The 17,178-nt window shown below is 41.4% G+C and overlaps 2 protein-coding genes across 3 annotated transcripts in view; both read right to left on the bottom strand.

The window, feature by feature from the left end:
• Positions 1-10,202, bottom strand: part of tbc1d12a (TBC1 domain family, member 12a) — a 33,001-nt gene extending 22,799 nt beyond the window's left edge. The window contains exon 1 of one of the 2 annotated variants that reach the window (XM_034681827.1): positions 8,251-10,202. In XM_034681827.1, the coding sequence (XP_034537718.1) occupies positions 8,251-9,746 (1,496 nt within the window). In that variant the 5' untranslated portion in view covers positions 9,747-10,202. The remainder of the gene's footprint in view (positions 1-8,250) is intronic. The other variant, XM_034681828.1, reaches the window with a different exon arrangement.
• Positions 10,203-12,954: 2,752 nt separating this feature from the next.
• LOC117811087 (CD48 antigen-like) lies at positions 12,955-14,583 on the bottom strand. Its single transcript, XM_034681151.1, has one exon. It carries the CDS (start codon positions 14,406-14,408, stop codon positions 13,773-13,775), a length of 636 nt encoding a protein of 211 aa, XP_034537042.1. The 5' UTR covers positions 14,409-14,583; the 3' UTR covers positions 12,955-13,772.
• Between the last annotated feature and the right edge of the window lie 2,595 nt (positions 14,584-17,178).

Below are 17,178 nucleotides of genomic sequence, written 5' to 3'. Positions count from 1 at the left end.
GCCAGGCTGCTGTATGGATTCTTCAAAGAGACGATGCTGATGGATTAGCTGTGCCTGTTTCAAGCTAGAGCTCAACTTCACCTGTATATTTAGAGGATTTCTAAAATGAATTTCCCTGCCCTATAACATCTCTGATAGTCAAACCTGAGATTTAGCTCCTCTGCTACCAGTGTGAGTTTAAGAATGCAAAATATTGGCTGAAAAAAAAAGAAGATGATTCTGTTTGTTATGTTTGATCCTAGGTTGGATACGCCCCAGCTTAATAGTCGTATTGACACCACACACTTGAGGATTATTTGGACAAATAATCAGTTATGACAACCCTTGAATGATGCCACACACCTCCCATCACTTGGGATGGCAAATCATGCCCTAAAGCCGGATTTATACTTCTGTGTCAAATTGACGGTGCAGCCTACACCCTAGGTAGCTCCAGTACCTGTGCTGAAGCGCACCTCCTCCAAAATGTAACTACACGTTGAATCGACACGGATAACAGGCCCTGTGATTGACCACTGCATTGTATTTCCCACATTTACAGCACTTCCGATATCCCGACACATCGGCCGTGTATTTCATCTCGTCCGACGTGTCCTCTCTATTCTTCCCTGTAATCATTGCTGTGCAATAAAGAGCAATACGTATCAGCTCTAAATTAACATAATACGTTCAGAATCGCTGTAAAAAAGTAAACAGAAAACATAGCGGGGCTGGAAACCGACAACCCCACTGTGCAGAGAGACCACACTGCCCTCAAGCATTTCAGGGGAGTATTGCTGCGCGTCACAGACACATCGACGCACAAGTATGTAGTGCTCATGTCTGCGTCAGCCCCTGCTGCGTAGGGGCGACGCAGAAGTATAAACCAGGCCTAAATCGTACACTGTGTGGCCAGGTTAATGATGAGTTTGCTTTACAGACGGACAGATTGAGCTCAGAGGGATTGATACTGTGGATATAAGCTCAATAATGTTAATAAAACAGCTCAATGCTTGTCATAAAAAGCAGAGTTATTCTCTGGAAGAGTGCTGCAGGGCAGTGTTGTTAAACTCAAGTAGCGTCCCTGCCTGTATTTGTTCTGATTCTCTCTGCCTGTGACCCGCCCTGACCTGCCCACAGCACTGTGAACTAAACAGCCAGCATGGAGGTTTTCCAGCACGGCTGTTTTCTCTCCTCCATCTGTCTGGATTTCCTCTCAGACACTGTAACATTCGAGCCAGCTGCTGAGGCCTGCGTCCAAATCCAAAACTGGGCCTGACACAGACGGAGATTTAACAAACAGACATTTTCCTACACCTGCCAGTCAAGGCAGATTTTACTGCCTCAGTAAACACATAGAGAAGAAACCCCTGTGGCTCTGAGCTGAGCTGCTGTCTTTAAGATTTCTTCAGCATGATAAGGACAGAGGTGCTCGAGCTCTGCTTTGCACGTTTTACTTCCTTGTGTCTTTTGAGGAATGTTGTTAGGGTGCAGTTCCCCTCCCATCACTTTTCACATCTCATAAAATTTGAGATCAAATATTGACTTTCTTTTTAGCATTTGAACCAGTAGTGAAGACGCTGACTGAAGTAGAAGGTATGTAATGCAGTATGTTACTCGCACTTACAGGCTAAAGCTTACATAGAAGATAAGATATCACAGAAGACCAACAAAAGGACACTCCAGATCAAGTACTTTGTACTAGCTGTCATCAAGCAGCATCAGTTTGTTACATGATTTGGTATGAGCCTGTACTGTACTTTGGGAACCTGATAATCTAACTGAATTACAATTAACCCTTTAAACATTCTGCTCTCCTGTGGACACACAGGCCCAACAATAACACTTTGTCACACGTCAGCAGCACACTGGGCAGCAAGGTTGATCAAGGAGAAAAGAAAGGAGCTAAATCATCAGCTGCAGTGAGATTTTATCAAGCGGCGAACTCCAGCTGCGAAAATTGAAGCCCATGCAGAAGTGGTAAAAACTGCAGTTCTTCGAGGATCCACTTGAGGCTGGCTCCAGAAGTTCCGGAAACCACATAGACACAAATTGAAAAAAAGTCGATCTCTTGAGTCTCAAGTGGGTGAATTCACAGATACTACTACTGCTGTACTAATATTATACAGTCTATGGATTTTATACCCACGAAAGCAACGACTTGCTTGTTTTGTTACAAAGTTGCTTGTGCACATTTAATTATTACTTCAATACTGATAGAAACATAATAAACATGTATGATCATGTATGCATTTTGTTTGAAAACATCAAAAAAATCTATTTTAAAGTCCAAGATGTTGTGATCAAAGTCTTTTCTGCTCTGTGAGACAAACAGCTGGTTAAATGAACACAGGCATCAGACAGGTACCCACTATCAGCTAACATCCAAACTCAGGTACTGATATATTGATTTGCAAAGTTAGACATGTGAATCCCTTACCAGCCACAACCAGATCTGGTAGGCTGACGTGATTCTGCAGATCACTTATGTCCGTTAAATGTTTATCTGCAGTCTCCCTTGATAAGATATGTTGACATAATTGATATTATCATTCCTATCCATATTTTCATAATCATTGTAAATCCTTAAATTAGACCTGTTGACTTTAACTGCTGTATATATTAAATTAGTCTATTATCATTAACTTCCTGTTCCTGCACATAGTACACGTAACTTGACCGTTATTATTGGCTTTAGATCCATACGTCTGTAGGTCTCTCCGTTTCTGCCTCTCCCTCTTTCCCCCTTTCCAACTCCAACACAGTGGAGGCAGATGGCCGTCTAACATAAGTCTGGTTCTCCTCGAGGTTTCTGCCTGTTAAAGGAAGTTTGTCCTAACCATTGTAACTTGCTAAATGTTGCAAGAGGCTCTGCTCCTTGTGGATTAGGATGAGATAAGATTGAAATGTATCTTATCTTGATGTTGGGTCTTTCGTAAATAACATGTTGACTTCAGTAAGTTGGTCCACAGCCTATAGAAGTGAATCCACTGTCTCAGCTCCGCAACCAAAACAAACCGTTCTTCTATGTCTTAATCTATGAAAAACTATCATGATAGAAAAGATGTCATCCCCTTAAGAAGTACTGGACTCTGTATGGAATCAGATCAACATCAGAGCCAGATTAACCTGATATGGACATTCATCCCCCCAGTACTGACAAAAGATCAAATGCTAAAAATCCCAGAGCCACACTTCATTAAGGAACAGATCTGCTCAACCTCTTTGAGACTTCTTAAACTCTTTTAACAGTCCTATAAAAAGTAAATGCTCTGTAGCATTTGGCTGAGGCTGTAAAACAGACCCTCCTTAGGTTCTTTAAGTCTGAACAAACAGGCCCTCCACTATCAGCGACCTCGCTGCCTCCAGGCTAAGCTTTGATGTCCTCGACCAACCTGCCTGACTGTCCTCTGATTTCTGAAAAAAAAGGCTTGGCAACAACTATGGATTTCTCTTTGAACACAGTTTGAACACAAAACATCAACATTGGTCAAAATAATGTCATGGATCGAAAGAGAGGGAGAGTCCGTTGACTCTGGAAACTTGGCTTTGAAATAGAGAAACACATTCATGATATCAAACTTTTACTGCCAGAGAAAGACAGCACAATGACACTTCCCCCACCCCCAGAGATGACTGGCCAGTGAAAGACACTCACACTGGATGTTTACAGACTCATAACTTCCTCATGACTCTTCCTGTTACTGACTCACAGAATTAATTACCAAGTTCATCCATTAATGAACATATAAGAATAGGTAAACCCTGTTTAAACCCAATATCAATACAGTTTAAAGTGAGAACAATATTATTTAATCTAGATTTAACCACATTTCAAAACCCTTTTAATACTCTTCAATCCGGATTTACAAAGAGATAACATCTGACCCAATTGGTCAAGCTTTTATTTCAACCTCTTAATATATTTTTGTCAAACTTAAAAGACCTGGTCCGAAAATGTTAACTTTTCAGGAAATGTCCACCGCAGCACTTTTCACGCCTGTCACTTGTCACAACAACATCTGTGCTGCAGCGTGTCAGTAGAGGTTAAACAGTGTGATGAAGCAGCCCGATGCCTCAGAATAGAAAGCAGAAGAGCAGAGGGAGCCGTGAATGTGGGCTAAGCCCTGAGGAAAGAGGCTGCACTGAGTCAATGCTCACTGAGGCCTGCTGTATCACTTACTGCACATATAGGGAACTGGGACATGATTAACATGAAGCCTATTGCACAGTTACAGGCCCCAGGCTGTAGCTCTGAGACGCTGTGAAAAGGAGCACATCCATGTCAAATGGTCAAGTCCTTTAGCAAACACCCTCTTTAATCCCTCTATTATGTCAATAAGTGGTTTTAGATGTGGGTCATTCTGTGTCACTGAAGCTCTGTCAGCTGATCACACTGAGGCTTTGTTTACATTTTATTTTTTACATTTATTTCAACCATTGTGCGTTAGATTTGATCAAAATGTTTAAAAACTAACAATAAAACAGGAACTAGGGATGTCCCAATCCCAATGTCAACAATTGGATCGGTGCTGATCTGGCCTTTCTTGACTGATCAGTGATTGGCAACTTGAGCCGATCACCGATCATTTATGTCAGCTGTCACTGAACACAATTGGAACGCAAACACGTGAGTTACTTAGTGTAATCAAGCATTTTGGGTTTGACACAGCAACAGCAACCGCTTTATGGCAGCTTTACAGTAACTCTCCAGGGACACATGGTTCAAAAGACGAAAACATAAACCAAACACAGGACTGTCTGTTGGATCAGCATCAAACTAGAAAGTGAAACAGTCCAACGGGCACTTAAGCAATGCAATAGGAAACTAAAATGCAACAAAATTCACTTAAGCAACAAAGGAAAGGCTGCTCGACAAGCGCAGGACTTTAAAAGAAAGGAAAACTTTCCTCAAGAGAGCAGAAAGGTCAAAAGACTCCAGTGAAGGTGGTTGAATTAATCGCTTCAAGGACCAGCCCATCTCTGTGGTAGAGAATACAGGTCTTACACATCTTTGGAATCCACTGTATGTCCTGCCATCTTGACCACAGACTGTATAAATAATGGACGTAGTATCCGTGACATCACCCGTCTGTTTCTGAAGCACTGTTTTGAAGCCAATCGTTGGCGGGAGCCATATTGGAAATGCTGAACGTAGCCTAACTACTGTTGAACTAGTGTGAGGTAAAGAGGCGGGCTTTGAGCCTCCTAGCCAACAGCTACAGTGTTCCCGCCAGTCAACTCGTAATCTTAATATCTTTGAAATTGCTGTGTTGTGAAAAAATTCACCCCCCGTACAGTGTGTGCTGATCGGGAAATGAGCTATCCAGACAACACTCGTTTTTTGTACCAGACTGTAAACGTGTTTATTTCTGCTGTAAAGATCGGCTTTGTTGAATTGGTGGTTTTCAGAACTTCCGGGGCCAGCCTCAAGCGGACACTCGAGAAACTGCAGTCTTTAACACTTTGGTGTTGACTTATATTCTCACGGCCGGAGGTTGCCGCTTGGTCTTAACACTACATCTCACTCACTACCTTACTGAAGCTGTTCAGCAAGGTTTGTGACAACATACGAGGTGATTCAAAAAATGATGTACGTCTTTTAGTTTTACTACAGACATTAGGAGCTTTGACTTTGGTCCGATGTCATCGCTAGGCCTCAATGTACACTGGATTGTAAAATGAAGACCAACAAAAAAACATTGTACAGCTTTCTTACCAAAGCAAACACAAGTATCGGGTCAGGTAATATCCTTAATATTGAAAAATAGGATCAGGATTGTGGGGACTGTCTGGTATGTCCCTAGCAAAAAGGGCCTCTGGCATCTCCCAAACCTTCTGCATGGAGTTTTTATATTTCTATAGAGTGTTGATTTTGTACTAAGTTTTATGGGCTCTAAGTTAAACTTATCTTTTACTTACTGGACTGACCTCAACACTAACCAAACAAAGACACTATCCAAGAGCAGAATTAAGCCACAAGTATCTCCAAATAAATTCCATTTGTCACGTTCCAGTTGCTGAACAGATGCCAGATCCTCATTACACCGTAAGACCTGTTCTTGATTTAATAATATCCGGACCAGATGGAGGAGGACACATGGTGGGAGCTGGGAATAAATGGCCAAGAGGGCAGAAGATGTGTGTGTGTGTGTGTGTGTGTGTGTGTGTGTGTGTGTGTGTGTGTGTGTGTGTGTGTGTGTGTGTGTAAGATCTAAAGGTAAGATCTAAACTGTGCACAAAAATATAGCAGGTGTACAGCCGGTTCAACAGAGGGTGGGGGCAACCTGACATTCAGAAGGTACTGATTCATACTCATGGAGGGATACTCCGAGGTAGACGTGATCTAAAAGGTGTTTAGTTTTCCAAAAACAAATACTGATATCATCCTTCTCGCCCTGTTGGCTTCAGATGTAGAGGTCTGAATGTTGTTTCAACTTCTTGCCCTTTTATTGTCACAGCAACAGTGCATATCTCCATCTGTTCACGTGTGACCACAGCCCGTTAACCTGCACACACTGCCAAGACTTCAATCAAACACAGCTGCACACTTCAAGGGCAAACATACTTTACATACCAAGATATATATAAATCTGTTGTGTGTGGATTGTACATTCAGCAGCATGTGTTGCCTGACTGTATTCACAAAATATGTGTTTTTCTCCTATCACAAAATCAATATATTTTGTTTTGATATCTTATTGGGCTCTTAATGGATTATACTAAAACAAATGAAGTTTTTGGTGCTTACTTCAATGTCATTTTAAAAAGTTGAAGTGAAACTAATAGTCTGTTACTCTAGTAAAAGTAAGAAGTACTTCATTTGACGTATGTAATTAAAGTTCTGAGTACTGACATCTAAACCATGGTGGTGAGGATGGTGTGAGTAAGACATGCCCACCAAATGATTTAAAAGCACATTTCCCCAAAATAACTGTTCCAATATAACCGACAGCGTTAATGTGTGACGTGGTTTTGACTCTACACTTATCCAGGGTAAAGTCGTCACATACTTTTGCCCGACTCGGTCGAGGTAGATGGCCGTCTAACACGAGTCTGGTTGTACTTGAGGTTTCTGCCTGTTAAAGGAAGTTTGTCCTTGCTGCTGTAATTTACTAAATGCTGTGAGGTGCAATGCTCATGGTGGATTAAGATGAGATCAGACTGGATCTTATCCTGTCTTGATGTTGGGTCTTTGTTAATAATTTAACATAGAGTACGGTCTAGACCTGCTATGTTTTTAAAAGCGTCTTGAGATAATGTTTGTTGTGATTTGGCGCTATACAAATAAAGATTGATTGATTGATTGATTGATTGATTGATTGATTGATTGATTGATTGATTGATTGATCGATTCATTCATTCATTTTGCAGCATCTTTGTAGAGATAGACTAATTAATCAGGTTGATTAATGGCATGTTGAAATAATCAGCAGCACCTCAGGGATACCAGGCCGATTAAAATAAAGGTAAACAAATAATGTCTGCAGACAGTAGGAAGCCATGACAGTATGGCTGTTGTCCAGCAATGTTAACACCCCTTTAAATGATTGATAACATGTCTATTAGACTGTAACGTGCATAGAATAATGAGTAATATAATTATAACATGTTTGTATTTCATCAAATGCAACATAAACAAACAGGATTGTCAGGATTGCACTTTGTAGATAGTCTCTGCATACTTAAGTCGAGGCTGGCTGGATTGTTATTATAAGGCTAAAATAAGGACTTGTAATGTGTAAAAAGGGATGCAAATGTGGCAAGCAACATTATCTTGATAGTTAAAACAACCGGTAATACTTAGTTTAAGGAATTTATCAAAAAAATGTTGGCTTGAAATATATTGAAAGGTTTAGCACTGGACCTGTCATGTCAATGTAGCTTCAATGAAGTGCAATGAAATATTTTGACTAGGAGATAAAAGAATTCCCTTGGTCAGATTTTTTTTTTTTTTTTTTTGCAGGGTAGGTATCATCCAATCAGCTGGCCTTCATGCAGCTGATGGAGAGCTTGTGCACACTCTATTTTGAAAATAGTGGAGTGTCCTCAAGTCAGTTTTAACCTCTCCAGGAGCAGCTTTCTTTCATGACAGGTTCATGTAGTGTCAACTTCTTCTGATGTTGGTTGATGTTTGAGGTTTTTTTGTTTGAAAGCAGGAAACTGTTTTTTATGTATTTACCACATCAAAGGATTGTGTGTTTGAAAGTTCACCACCTGAGAGAGTGAGAGAACAAAGATAAACAAGAAGAAGGGGACACTTAGGTTTACCTGGTGAAGAAATCAGCGATGCCAAACCTCTTTGGCATCAGCTTAGGGTCCGAGCTGTCAGTCTGATCGGTCAGGTCTGGCAGCTTGTCCGGGGCGCTCTGCCTGCGACCCGCATCCAAAACGCTCCACAAGTCCCCCTCGTAACCCTCGTCTCCAAAATAAAAGCCACCATCATCGTCCGGGGACAGCGGGGTGGCATCACAGCTGAGGGACACCGCGAGGTTTGGGTTAGTTCTCAAACTCACCGGCCTCACTGGTAAACTAAGGTCACTGAAGTCCTCCTCATCCTCCCTGATGTTGGGCTCAGATAGCGGACTGTCACCGTTCACGTTAGGGTAGGGGGACGGGCATGGAGAGGGGGGTTTGGCACTTGATCCAAGGGGGAGAGAGTCCTCGTCCGGAGATGGGGCCGGGGAATCGGTGGAGTGATTATGTTCTGCCGAGGCTGGAGCATCCTCCACCGGGCACTGGAGAACCGATGTCCCGCTGGAGGCCCCTCTGCTCCCTAGACACTCTTCTAATCCTGCCCCGTTTTCCTGCCCTAGACCCAGGTCCAGATCAGTGTCCGTGTTGTTTTCGGGCAGATAGTCCGAATCGGGCCAATCATATGAATCTCTGGCGGTTGTCACGATGTGTAAACCCCCGTTGGCTACTTTCACTTCCTCGCAGTCCACATCGCATAAACCATGTCTCTCGTCCAGTTGCTGGCTGGAAAACATCCCCGTCGGTCTGCAATGAGACAGATCCGCTTCTGGATCGCAGGATCCCGTACTGTCAACATCCCCGTTGGGCATGTTTACATCTGGACCCGAGAGATCAGCTGCTGTGCAGGCGCAGTCCTGCTGGTGCCTCCCCGTGCATGGCATCCGATCAAGAATTGCAGAAGTCCCGATGCAGCCAGCCGACACTTCTACCGGGGTGACGTCCTCGGACTCTGCGTGTTCCCCTTCCCTCTCCCCCGCAGGCTGCTGGCGCACCCCTCGGTCCGTCTCCTCTGAAACCCGAGCCCCGAGCACAGCTCGACAGGAAGCGGCTGTGGTCCCTGCTAGACCGGGCCCTCCTCCCTCTCCTTCCCCTGCTCTTACACCTCCTCCTCCTCCTTCCAGTCCGATCATTGTAGGCTCATCCTCACAGAGTGACTCAGTAAATCCGTTCAGGCCGCCGTGGTCTTCACAGACCCCAGAGACCACACAGCTATCAGTCAGCTGCTCGGGGAGGTACTTCTCCCCTGTGACCAAATCCAGCATTATGTCCCTCTTGTGTGTGTGCGGCTGTACCGAGGAGTCACTGTTTACATTCCTCCCGTTACCGGTCACGTAAATATGACCCTTACCGGCTTCCTGACCCCCACTGACCCCGTCCAGCAGCGCTCTGCCGTGCTCTCTGATGTAAGGCTTCTTCCCCGCTAACCCTCCTCCTCCTCCACAGACTCTTATTTCTTCGTTCTCGTTCAAGTCGACAGCAAACGACCCTCCGTTCTCCCCCGTCGTTTCCATGACCACTCAGTCCGTAATGCGAGCCTCGGGCCCCGGCAGAAAAACCTGCATCGAGTCCTCCTGCCCCGTCGGCCGAGCTCCGCAGCAGCAGCAGGTTTTGTTGTTCTTGGAGGAAGGGGCTACCATTTTAGCCAGGGAGACTCCAGCGTTACCTGACAGTCACAGGATGTAACATGTTACTCTCTGGTGTCCAAAATACCAAGATGTCATCAGTCTCTCGAAGTGGACGTCGACGCTGAGGAGGAAGATTAATTAAATCCCTCAGCGTTTAGCTGCAGCAGCGGCATCCCGGCCACAGTCCAGCGCCATCTTGAAAATACCCCAACAATGACGTCACCCCCCCTCACCAAACCGTATGCTGTCTGTGTGATTCACTGATGGAGAACAGTGACGCCTATTGGTCACACCACTTTACTGCACCAGGGATTCCTGACCCCATTGACCCCATACCAGAGGACAATGAATGAGTGTTCCCTTATACAGTCTATGGTTCCCTTACATGAACAGGTTAAAGTTTGCATGTAATTTAAAAACACTCTGTTATAAGAGATAGTTTCTTGTTGCGGTATGAGGAATAAGGGGTAATTAACAAACCCATTAACCAATCATACTTAACAACAATAGCACATTTTATGCATGTTAGTAAATATCCTTTGCAAGCTGATAATAAGATAGTACAAATATACACAGTGGATCCAAAATCTGCGTCATATTTTGGATTTGCATTATATAGGATATGGGTAATCTAAAGTAACTTTAATTGTTGTTTTAATTGTTCCGGTCCCGGGCCAGAAAACGGGCAGGTAGCATCACCACTGACCCCTCACACCCTGGACACAAATTCTTCAAACTCCTCCCCTCTGGCAGGCGCTACAGATCACTGTGCGCCAAAACAACCCGCCATAAGAACAGTTTCTTCCCCCAGGCTGTCACTCTGATGAACACTAAACCATAACAGTGTCATACCTGTTGGATCAATACTCTCTGTAAATATACATGTAAATATACAATGCAACATTGCTCCAAGCAGAATTCCATATTTCTATTTATTTTATTATTTATTTTCTTTTATTTAACTACTATTTTTTTTAATGTAAAAACTACCTCTGCTTCTCACCACTGCAATATTATCATTATTAGTCATGCCTATTTGTTGTTCTTTTGTATTTATAGCTGATGTTATTGTTATTACATTTTTTTATCATTATTTGTATACCTTATTCTTATGCCTTGTACAAAGAGAGCACAGTTTACCTAAGTCAAATTCCTTGTGTGTTCAAGCATACCTGGCCAATAAAGCTGATTCTGATTCTGATTGTCAAAGCACAACATGTACTGGTAAATTGTAGAATAGAATAGAATAGAATAGAATAGAATAGAATAGAATAGAATGTACTGTATTAATCCCTGAAGGGAAATTCAGGTGTCTGGCAGATAAAATTATAAAAAAAAATCACATAAAACAAGTAATTCAGGTGTCTGTCAGCTCATCTCCCATTGGCTAGAGAGTTATGAAGCTTAATGGCTGCAGGGATGAATGATTTTCTGTATCTCTCAGTCCTGCAGCACAGAGAGATGAGCCGTCCACTGCTGCTGTTTCTCTGGTCCACAAAGAAGTTGTGAAGTGGATGATCTGTGTAATTTAGAATGGCCTTTAGCTTCTTCTGTGTGCATCTCTCCACCAGTGAGGCCAACCTGGTTCCAATCACAGTGCCAGCTTTTTTCACCAGTTTGTCCAGTCGCCTCGCATCCTTGTGTTTTATACTGCTTCCCCAGCAGACTGCAGCATAGAATAACACTTGCCACCACAGACTGATAAAACATCTACATCATCTTACTGCAGATGTCTAAGGATCTGAGCCTCCTTAACAAAAAGAGTTGGCTCTGCCCCTTCATGTAGAGTGCATCTGTGTTAAAGGACCAGTCCAACATGTTGTCCAGGTGTACACCGAGATATTTGTAGGTTGGCACCACCTCGTTGTCCACCCCTCGAATGTTAATTAGCTGATGGCAGAGCCTGGATCTTCGGAAATCTACTATCAATTCCTTTGTCTTTGAGGAGTTCAGTAGGAGGCGGTTTTTGTGACTCCAGTCCCTGAAGGCTTTTGTCAGATCCCTGTCTTCAGATTCCTGTCCATTCTGGATACACGCCACAACAGCAGTATCATCTGAGTATTTCTGGATGTGGCAGGACTCAGAGGTGTATTTGAAGTCTGCTGTGTACAGTGATAAGTATAACTAAAACCTAATGGAGCATGTAAATGTCCACAAATTGTGTCAAAATTTGTTAAATGCACAGTAGGCCCTTGCTTTCTTTTACTCACAATGTGTTATAACTGGTGTATGTGTTATAAATGTCTTATGTGCAGGCTTGCTATATAAGCTGTGTTGAAAAAAAAGGTCAGGGGTGCTGAACAGACTTAATGAAAGGTGACATTTTTTCACCACTTGTTAAATGGAGTTTTTCTACCTGACCAGAGATTGATACACAACTGTCAATCTGTAACTGTATATAGTACTTCTGCTTGCGGATAACTCTATATATTTGTAGACAGATAAGAGTGACACATCGCAAACAAGTGGTGCATACATGTATATATGAATAAAATAACATATAAATGTACATATAATCTCTTACGTTACATCATGGCTGATGCCTTTGCTCGTGAGGGTGATTAAAAAATAAATACAAAATGTCTACAGCCACTGCAGGCAGCATTGTCAGTGAGGCTGCTGTTGAGCATTGTTGACGCTTCCCCTTATGTTCATTTTGCTATTCTGCATTTTACATCCAGCATTCTGCTATCAATTTTCCCATCCTTAATGAAAGCATTTCAAATTTGAAACAGTTACTGGCTAGTGTTTCATATAAATTCTGTTATGCTCTATGGAATAATGCAGGTGAATGTTGCTTCAGACATAAATATCAGTCGCGTTCTGAAGTCTATGAAAGGACTCCAAGGACAAACACTTCAGCTTCATTAATTTGTTGAATATATTTTGCAATATAAAGCAAGTGTACAAAATCAAATTGAAGGGAATTCAACTTTTTTTCCCTCAGATGGACTGAAACAGAAATAGAGGGAAGCATAAAATGAGTACAGTAATGCACGCATACTTTATAATTATTTTTTCAGTACAGTCATTGATTAAATGTGTAATAAAGTGAAAATAAATAATAAATGACAAGAAACAAACCCTTCAACAAGCATTATTTAATGTTATAATAATTATTTAAAAAAAACAACGACATTAAAATGATTGATTTCTTTAGCACTTTGCTTAACAATTTAACAAAGTGCTTAAAAAGACAAGAAAGATACGCAGTGAAAAATGAAAGACAAGAGCACAAGAAGTAAAGACCCTAAGATCAGATTGAAAGTAAATACAAATATTTTTAAAAACATACCAAACATTTCAAAAAATTTCAGGAAAAGAAAAGTTTTATTAAAAAAAAAAAAAAAAAAGTTTTAATAAAAAAGCTATAAAAACTGTGAATTTCCAAAAATCTTTGACAAAAACAAGGCTTGAATTAGTCACTGAAGCCTTTTTGGCATTGAGGGCATTTATCAACATTTTCATTTTTTTTACAAACCAATCACAGAGTTAATACAGACCATAAGCAGCAGATTAGTCCAGAATGAAATAATAAACAGAGGTTATCATCCTATATCTAAAACAGAATACATCTGCTTTGACATGCAGCATGCGTAAAGGTTATGTATTGTTAGAATATGTAATACTGTGATTTTTTTGTACTTAAAAAATGTTTTCTTGAATGTAAGTTTACACAGTCTTCTTCAAGTAACATAATTACTGATTAGGTCACTAGCGTATAAACTACTTATTTGAGTAATGCAAACTGATGCTTTTTTGAACACTGGTTGAACATAAAAGATTTAAAAAATCATGGCTGAAATTATGTTAAACCTTTTTGTATGATTTTTAAAGACTAAAGTGTAATTTGGTCTCCATCTCCACCTCATCGCTGTCTGCATTTTGTTATCAAGTTCCTGACAGTGTCCATCAGTAGATGTAGAAGGGGTTGTCTTTAAGTTCACTTTGCCTCTCACTGACTGGGTTCTTCATCTTACAGGTGTATGTTTTCACACCGGTGCTCCCAGTCTTGGTGATTGGTATGGTCTTCCCCATCGCCCCCCACGTACCGCCATCCACCTGCCATTCGTAGGTGATAGGTTCAGCCTCGTTGGTGTCTCCTTCCACTGGATCACATGACAGCTCACAACTGTCCAATTCAGCGTGACAAGACAGTGGCGATGTCCACACCCCTGGCTTGGGCACTTCCTTGATGGCTTTACCAATGAAGCGCTGAGGATGGACCTTGTTGTTGATTTCCACTGTAAACTCCCCCTCGTCGGCCATACTCAAATTCTTCATCACCAAACTCCCAGATTGTATGTCCAGGGTTGTGCGGTCCTCGAACCTGCCGTAATATTCTAACGGGACCGTTTTCTCGATCCATTCAGCCACTAGATATCCTTTAAGTTTCCACAAGATGTTGGTGATGCGGTCATTGAAGGTAGGCCTCAGCGTGAGCTCACCGCCAACCTTAAAGTATTCTGTTATCTCTTCAGCCGAAGAAAAGCCCGACACCGTCAACAGCAGTACTGCCAGGAGGCCAAAAACACTCTGTTTCTCCATGTCGATAATTCATCCGAAGATAACTTAAAGAACACTTTGTTTAGTTTCTTTTTGCAAAGATGAAACATAAAAATCACTCCTCAAAAGTCAACACAGGTCCACGCCCTTCAGACTTTGTTAAGAAAAGCCCACTGCTGACTTCATCATCATTAGAAGTGGAGAGTTACTTAACAGTAGTGAATAAACGGATATTTTGTTGTACATTTTCAAAATAAAAGCAATTTGAAAGAACAGAAACGTGTTGCTGCTGAATTTAGACTAAATATTGAAAGCCAACAACCTGATTCAACAGAATCATTTTATATCAGACTGGAAGGTTACCACACCAGAATGTAACTGACTATACATCAGGACAATCTGATATGAAATGTCAAACTAAAAGCCATCTGAAATTTAACAATTTAGCTACATTTCTTGCCCATTTTGGAATTGACATTAAAAATACAATCTGGGATAGTAGGGATGAGACTTTCCACTCATGGGTCCAATTAATCACTGTCCTCAAGTTTCTGCTCTGGTCCCTCCTTACTGCACATCTCCCCCTAAAATACATTACAGTTCCCACAATCAAATTGAATTACATTCACGTAAACATTATGGTCTTGACAAACCCTCTACCCTAGCCCAAGTTTTTAGATTCCAATTTCTGCTGACCCCACCTTTGAGTTGACAACCACCTGGATCTCTGATGGACTCCCTGCTTTCCATAGACTCCACCCAGAAACGTTCCATCGCCTTGTTGTACAGCTCCATTGTCTCACTTCACTCCTTCCACGTGACCCATTTGAAGCAGACTCGGGAACAGGAAATGGGCATGCCTATATCTGATGACCAGTGGGACTAAAGCTTTGCTCTTCGATTTGCCCTAAGCACGATTTATTGCAATGCAAGCTCCTTTTCAGAGCACACTATACAAACATCCCACCAGCTACTAAAATTTATCCAGATATCAACAATGCTTGTAGCAGATGCAAGAAATCCCCTGCTAATCACACTAGGTCCTGCCCACACCTAAAAGGCTTCTGGAGACTAACTTTTAACAAACTGGGAACGGCATTTGACACAATCCTTATCCCCTTATCACTGCTCTATTTGGAGTCTCACCACCTAGAGTAGCCAACCTTTCAGTGACTAAGCGGCATGTCTTAGCTTTTACAACCTTGCTGGCAATACACCTCGTCAATTCAGGTGGAAGCACAAACTCCCTCCTACCCACAACAGCTGGCTGAAGGAGATACTAAGTCATATTAAATTCGAGAAAATCAGATTCTCACATGCTGGGTCAAACAAGACAAGACATTGAGGCCCTTAACCGAGTATTTATATAAAACTATTATTCACCCAGATGATGTTTAGTTGAATGTATAGTTAAAAACAAACTCCCTGTTTCCACATACTTGTTTTAGATAAGACGATATGAAAGAAGAAATCTAAACAATGTGAAACTTCAAATAAACTTCCTTTTTCCACAGACTCATTTGGGGTAGACTGTTACTTCACAACCTTACAATGTGATCCTGCTAACAGATCAATCTGATGTGGAATTTCTTAATAAAAGCCCTCTGAATAAGTATGCAACATTCTTGACCTTTTTTGATCTATTAAAATTAACAGTACCAGAACCAGCAGTTTCCTCTTAATGTCACATTAAAAAAGCCGGAAATATGTTTGGTAGCTCATTTTCATATGGCTTTTAATTTGAAATTCCAAATCAGATACTTCTGAATCCTTCTTATGTCAGTCTGACCCAAAATGAGTCTGTGGAAACGGAGTTTATTATTACTTTCAAATCTTGAAGAGACAAGTCATGTAGCTCATTTGTCAAATTTCAGATGGCTTTTATTTTGAAATTCCACATCAGATTTTCCTGATGTAGTCACTTACATTCTGTTCGATTGACCTTTCAGTGTGATCTAAAGTGAGTCTGTTGAACCAGGCTGTTCGGTTTCAATATAAATCTGTGGTATATAGTGCCGCGCACTTATACTGAAATGACATGTAAAGCATATGCAAAGGAAGGCGGAGTAATATGCAGACAAGTAGATCCAGGTCTGTGAGTGGATGTGATTCTGTGAAGAAGGATTTAAGAAGGGGGGACTGCCCACCCTGGTGCCATCATATCCGAAAGAAACACATAAAGTACCCTCTTGGATTCCACTGTAGTAGATAAAACATTAAAAATTGCCTTCTCTTGTTCCTTTTCAGCGGAAAATGCATGAAAAAGTACCCTCTGAATGCCCCACCTATGTCAAAAACCCAAGAAGTGCCCTCTGAATTTCCTTAAAATGTATAAAACTTTTTTTTAAAAAGTGCCTTCTCGATGCCTCTTCAAATGAATACAAAACATTTTTTTAAAAAGTTCCCTCTGGATGGCGCCATGGAATGTATAAAACACAAAAAATGCCCTCTCGATGCCTCTTAAAATGTATTAAATGTAAAAAAGTGTCCTCTTGATGCCCCTTTAATGTGCAAAACAACAAAAAAGTGTCCTCTTGATGCCCATCAAAAGTATAAAATGCAAAAAAGTGCCCTCTGGATACACAAGGTTAATTATGTGATGTTAATTATGTGCTATAACTAATCATTTAGAAATAATAAATAGTTTTGTTTTCCTTCTTCATGATTTGCATACATATTCACCAGAATGTATGAAATTAAGTGTTAGCAGCTCAAAATGTGTTCATGCTGCCTCAATACATTTACATTCACCCTAAACTGTGAGTACAGGGGACTGAAGGATGTCCCCTTTTATTTTTTTCACCCCTGCCCC

This window comes from Notolabrus celidotus, chromosome 4 (assembly GCF_009762535.1).
Source record: "Notolabrus celidotus isolate fNotCel1 chromosome 4, fNotCel1.pri, whole genome shotgun sequence".
NCBI classification, from domain to species: Eukaryota; Metazoa; Chordata; class Actinopteri; order Labriformes; family Labridae; genus Notolabrus; species Notolabrus celidotus.
The sequence above is the reverse complement of the archived record's forward strand: the minus strand, read 5'-3'. Positions and strand labels throughout refer to the sequence as shown.